Source organism: Melanostigma gelatinosum, assembly GCF_949748355.1.
Source record: "Melanostigma gelatinosum genome assembly, chromosome: 13".
Lineage (NCBI taxonomy): Eukaryota > Metazoa > Chordata > Actinopteri > Perciformes > Zoarcidae > Melanostigma > Melanostigma gelatinosum.
This window is the reverse complement of record NC_136646.1, coordinates 17,058,985-17,064,520: the sequence shown is the minus strand read 5'-3', so window position 1 is coordinate 17,064,520 and position 5,536 is coordinate 17,058,985. Positions and strand designations below refer to the sequence as shown.

General features: G+C 41.3%; 1 protein-coding gene across 1 annotated transcript; it reads left to right on the top strand.

Moving 5' to 3' along the window:
• Positions 1-414: 414 nt before the first annotated feature.
• LOC306786693 (glycerophosphodiester phosphodiesterase 1-like) lies at positions 415-3,833 on the top strand (the record flags this gene model as incomplete). Its single annotated transcript, XM_079281539.1, has 6 exons — positions 415-675; positions 1,677-1,852; positions 2,126-2,231; positions 2,535-2,627; positions 2,846-3,057; positions 3,686-3,833. The coding sequence occupies 6 exons, from the start codon at positions 415-417 to the stop codon at positions 3,831-3,833; spliced, it is 996 nt and encodes a 331-aa protein (XP_079137665.1).
• Positions 3,834-5,536: the final 1,703 nt, after the last annotated feature.

Sequence of the window (5,536 nt, the reverse complement as noted above, 5' to 3'; positions counted from 1 at the left end):
CCATGGTTAAATAATGTGTCTAAAAGTAATACTCATGGAGAGTTTCTATACAAATTGTGAAAATCAAAATAGCACTTTACACATTTATCCTAAAGTCACTTCACCTCTATAAACTGTATTTAAACACCTGACAATGGACTATGTCATTATATATTTATATATGTATTTGTAGGCTATATATATATATTTTATTTTTATTTTTTCAAACTTGCCATTGACTGTTACGTTACCTCTCCATCCTCCCATCTGTTCACGAAATGAGCTGCTGATTTCCAGTCCTCTTTTATGTGCGTTTAATCTGCTCTCCGCCATGTGGTCACCTGCGTGCTGACAACAGCGCTTCATCCACAGCATCTTTCTGAACAACGACTATTTCCGGTCCGCTCGTGACATCAATATTGCGCCTGTTTGAAGATGCTGCAGATGGGAGATGAGGTGGTGTATTTCTCCGCGGTGTTTCTGCTGGTGGTGTTGGGGACGCGGAGCGCCACCGGAGCCTCTCTGCTCACCGCATTCCTCTACGTTTTCATGGTGATGTTCCGCTTTCCTCCGGTGCCAGCGGACCAGGCCGGCCGCGTCCTCCGGCCCAGGGCTCCGTCGGGCGGCGTGCCGGTGGTGGCGCTCCGCGGAGGCAGCTACGACGCTCCGGAGAACACCTTGGCAGCGATCAGAGAGGTGGCACGCGGGCTTCAGTCATGTTTCAATGCAAATATGTGGCTGTGACTGTGCCCTACGATACAACTGAAGTATATAGCTGTAGAAATGTAGGCTACAGATTCAACACCCAAATACTTTTCTATATTTAGTTTCTGTTGGAATCTAGAGCACTGCAGGTGGAAAAGGAATATCAAGCCAATAACGTATATTGTGCAATAATAATTGCATTGATGGCTTAAACTGTTGATGCTTTGCATGTCGTGACTTCTCATTGTGCAGTGTAAGCTGAGCACCACATCTGCAGTTCTGAATGGACGGAGACCAGAGCTGGTTAGGTGTTTTTTTCATCCCATCGGTGGCTCATTATGCTCTGATGAATTGATTCCATCTTCGTGATGAAGTCTACACACTTATAAAACCATTTCTCCACCCTCTGTTTCTGTTTCACAGACTGAAGGTGCTGAGTCGGCTGTGCTTGTGGCGTAACTGTCCTACATGCAGTTAGCATCCTAAGCTCTATACTCTTACTGATACCTCTCACCTGTAGTTTCTGTATTACTGAATATGGGCACGTCTGTTTTGCACCATTTGTGGGAATTCTGGTGACAATTACGTGCATCCTTTTAACGTACAAAAAAACCTAAAACTGGAGTACCCACCCTTCAAATGTTCTATCCGTTAACTCTGTGTTCTAAAGACACATTCAAATCAACATGCGCCATTTGAATACGTTGCCTGTTCGCCTCTTCTTCTTTCATGTTACACATCTACATTCAGTTCACATCTACTGTACTCTGCATGTGTGTGTTGCACTGGAAGATATGCACACTGTCCACAGATATGGAAGAAATATCCTTACTATTAAATACTTACTCGTTTTCTTCCTAACCCCAAGCCAAAACCATTTTTCTACCTGTCAGTAAATTTCCATTTTGCAAAAGAATCTATCTTTACATCTCCTTCTGCCCTGTGATGTCCCTGTGATGTCCCTGTGATGTCCCTGTGATGTCCTGCTTTAGGCCAGTAGAAACGGGGCAACTGGAGTGGAGCTGGACCTGAGCTTCACAGCGGACGGAGTGCCCATACTGATGCATGATGAGACTGTGGACCGCACCACCAACGGCTCTGGACCAGTTAGCAGTCTGCTGTTGGTCCAACTTCAGAAACTAGATGCTGCTGCTCGTCACAGGCTGAAGTAAGCTGCACGTTAAGCCGTCACTTCTGCTCGTCTAGCTTGTGATTCGATGTTTGGATGAAGAAACAAAGGACAGTGGTACCGTGACATAAGATGTGTACATGATTGGACATCTGTGGAGATCCCCATACTGAAAAAAATTGAGGTGCAGAAATATCGTTTTCATAGATCCCTCGGCCTCGCCCTTCACAAATACGTCACCATTTAAAGTATCTCTACTCGGTTGCTTTGTCACAAATTTGAAAGACAATAAGGGAGACATCTCATCTCCAGGGACAAGTTCAGTGGGGAGAAGGTCCCGACTCTGCAGGAGGCAGTGGAGGAATGCATCAGACACCAGCTGACCATCTTCTTTGATGTCAAAGGTCAACCTGATAAGGTACTAAAGAGGACTTCATACAAATATATGAATGCATGCACATATGGAACAATGATGTGAGCTGGCTGTAGCCTAAAGACATGCTTTAATGCAGAGCTGTCTGTCTCTGCAAGTCAATCGGCCTCCGAGCCAAGAGGCTCACTAAGATTGCCTTCTTTTTTGACCTACATTTTGACCCTTATCGGAGGCACTAATTCCGGTAATCTCTTTACACAAGACGGTTTATTATCGGATATTTAAATAATGTTCTGTTGGTAATCTCTTGTTTTTTATGGAGCATTAAAAACCGATCTTCTTTTCTAGGCTGCATCAGTGCTCCGTGAGATCTATAAGAAGTTCCCTGTCCTTTACAATTCCAGCATTGTTTCTTCCTTCGAACCCAAAGTCATCTACAAGGTAACAGAAAATATGACTGATTAACACTAATGAAAGTCTTCAGAAAGCTATTACAATGCTTCGTCTTTGGGGGGTGTTTTGTTGCTGCAACCCAAGATGAAATGGATTTCTGGTTTGCTGCTTTTAACTGAACCATCACACATGTTGTCATGAAAGTAAAGAGACTGCTTCTGACCCTTTTTCTAATTCTGACAGTACTCTGTTGACTCCGTCCACAGATGCGCCAGACTGACCCCAACGTGGTCACGGCTCTCATCCACCGCCCCTGGAGGCTGAGCCGCTTCAGCGATGGCACTTCTCGGTCCCCGACGACATCGGGTCAGCTGTGGATGGGGATTCTGGACGTCTTGCTGGACTGGGCCCACCACCACGTACTGTGGAAACTCTGTGGTGTCTCTGCCATCCTCTTACAGAAAGACTTCATCTCACTGTAGGTGACTTTTTTTGTTTTTGCGTTAAAATGCACAGCCTGTCTTTCTCAGTCTACACAGATCAGAACATTTGAGTCAGAATCAGTTCTTCATTGCCAAAAAAGTTAAAGCAACTGCAAAATACACATCTGCCTCATAAGCAGCAATGGGTGCTTCAGAACATTGCTTCTTTCAAAGTTCCTTTTATTTATTGTCAATAGCCTCCCAGAACATCCTTCCTTTTAAATGTATGTCACAGTGACTCCTTTCCTTCCTTTGCACGTAATCTCGAAACGTGTCTTAAATGAATCCAGACGCCATCATACCTACTCGCTGCATGCTTGTCCTGTCTGATTGTCCTTCGCTTGGCTTTTGTTCTGTGTTTGTCAGATTTAGTCCCTTCTGGTTTTAAGATAGAATCTAAATTATGGCTAAATAAAGTTCAAATGATGGGCAAAAATACAGAGAAAATGTCGACAATATACCGTCAGCAAATAAGTCAAGAAATAATGGAAATAGAAATGAACAATACATATATATATATATATATATTCACTGTACTTATTACAACTGAAAGATATCTGTCTGGCTGTGGGGCTTATCTTGTTCAGTGAGCTGTAAATGTATTTCCTTCCTTCTGTCGCTCAGGGACTACGTTCAGTACTGGGCCGACCGAGGTGTGGAGGTGGTGGGCTGGATTGTTAACACTGCTGTGGAGAAAGACTACTACCAAAATCTGCTGAAGATCGGCTACGTCACTGAGAGTCTGCTGGAAGACTGTGATCCACGTGACTGAATGATCACACAGACGCACACGCACACACAGACACACACACACACACACACACACACACACACACACAGGGATGATTTAAATCTCAAGTGTTTTCAACGTGTAAAAGATGACATTTTGGAAACTCCTTAGTTTGACAAGACTACATAATTACCATAATTAATACATTTCCCATTTTATTGTCATTTTAAAGAACATAAAATACTAAATTCTATGTATAAAAAACTGAATGTGTTATATCTAGATGAAGTTAATTATAAGGTGGGGGGGATGCTAGATATTTGGTGCTAAACAACTTTGTTGTGGCAATCGAACAAGCCAAGCTTTATAGAAATACATGTGATTTACTGTAGAGGTAAGAACACGGCATTACCTGTAGCTGGCATACAGGTCATTTCCTTTTAAATCCAGTAAACCACAAAGACCCACTTCCTCGTCTTTATCATACTACCAGCAGCATTACCTAGAACTCTCCTAGACCAGGGTTAGGTTACATGGGATTATGTTCCATTGAAAGACTTTTCTACCTTCTCTTCTGATCTTTCAGGAATATCAGTGTAAATAGTTGTAACGTTGTAACATATCAATGCCTGCTATTGTGAGATTTATTTACGAATAGACTCGAGAAAATCTCTTGTTAATATTCTGTTATGATGATCATTGATTGTTCAGTAACTTGCCTTCTATCATTACTCGTTCACTGCACAAATACATGCGCATTTGAATTGAAATAATGTCAGATTTTATGCTCCAAGGAAGAGAAAGTAAATGCGCCAATGAATCCTGAGACACATGTGAGTGTATCATAAGTCCATAAACTCAAATATATTCTTCATATGTACTTCTTCAATACCTTCATAATGAATCATCAGAGAAGGAAAACTCTTTTTTTGTGATATTGGCTCGTACCTGAATTGTAAAAAGAAAATATAAATAAAAATAGCAATGACAAAATCAAATAAAAGTATAGGTGCAAATGACCATGTCATCCACGACATTGTTTTTGGACTAGACACCATAAAACCTTTTTATTTAACTTTTCAGTCATATTTCCTTATATAATGATCTAATGTTGCTTTAAACAACTCTCCTCAGCGCTTTAAGAGGAGAAATGCTTTTTCTTATTTTAATCGAACTGAATTGTTTTGCCTGAAAACGGTCACATTTAAACTTGTTTCTCAGAGTTAAACATATAAACATGTTTCTTTTCTTTCTCTTTCCTGTGGTGTTAAGAATGTCTTGTATTCTAGTAAGAGATAAATCATAAGATCACTCGTCAAAATATCTTATGTTCCTCTTCTGAAATAAAATAATGTAACTCCAGTTTGCACAACTGATGGAGGTTAACAATGCCTTTTAAGTGAAAACCCTAAATTATAGTTTAAAAAAAAGTATTAGTGCGAGTTTTCTTTGTATTGCTTTCTGTTAATTGCCAGCTGGGTATCTTTGTCCACCCATCTTTCAATTGATCACATGATCAGTCAGCATAGTAAAGCTCGGTTGCATTGTAAACACAGTGTTGTGTATGTGGTTGCACTGTGCACCTGACCGCACCTGCGTGTACTGTAAACACAGACGTTGGGCACATGGGGGCCGCATGAAGCAGCAGACAAATGATCCCCCATTGAATAAATTCTCAAGTTGAACTCATCTGGTAGCATTTTATTTATGTAACATCCGGGAACATGTGTAGCGGGGGAAGTCAT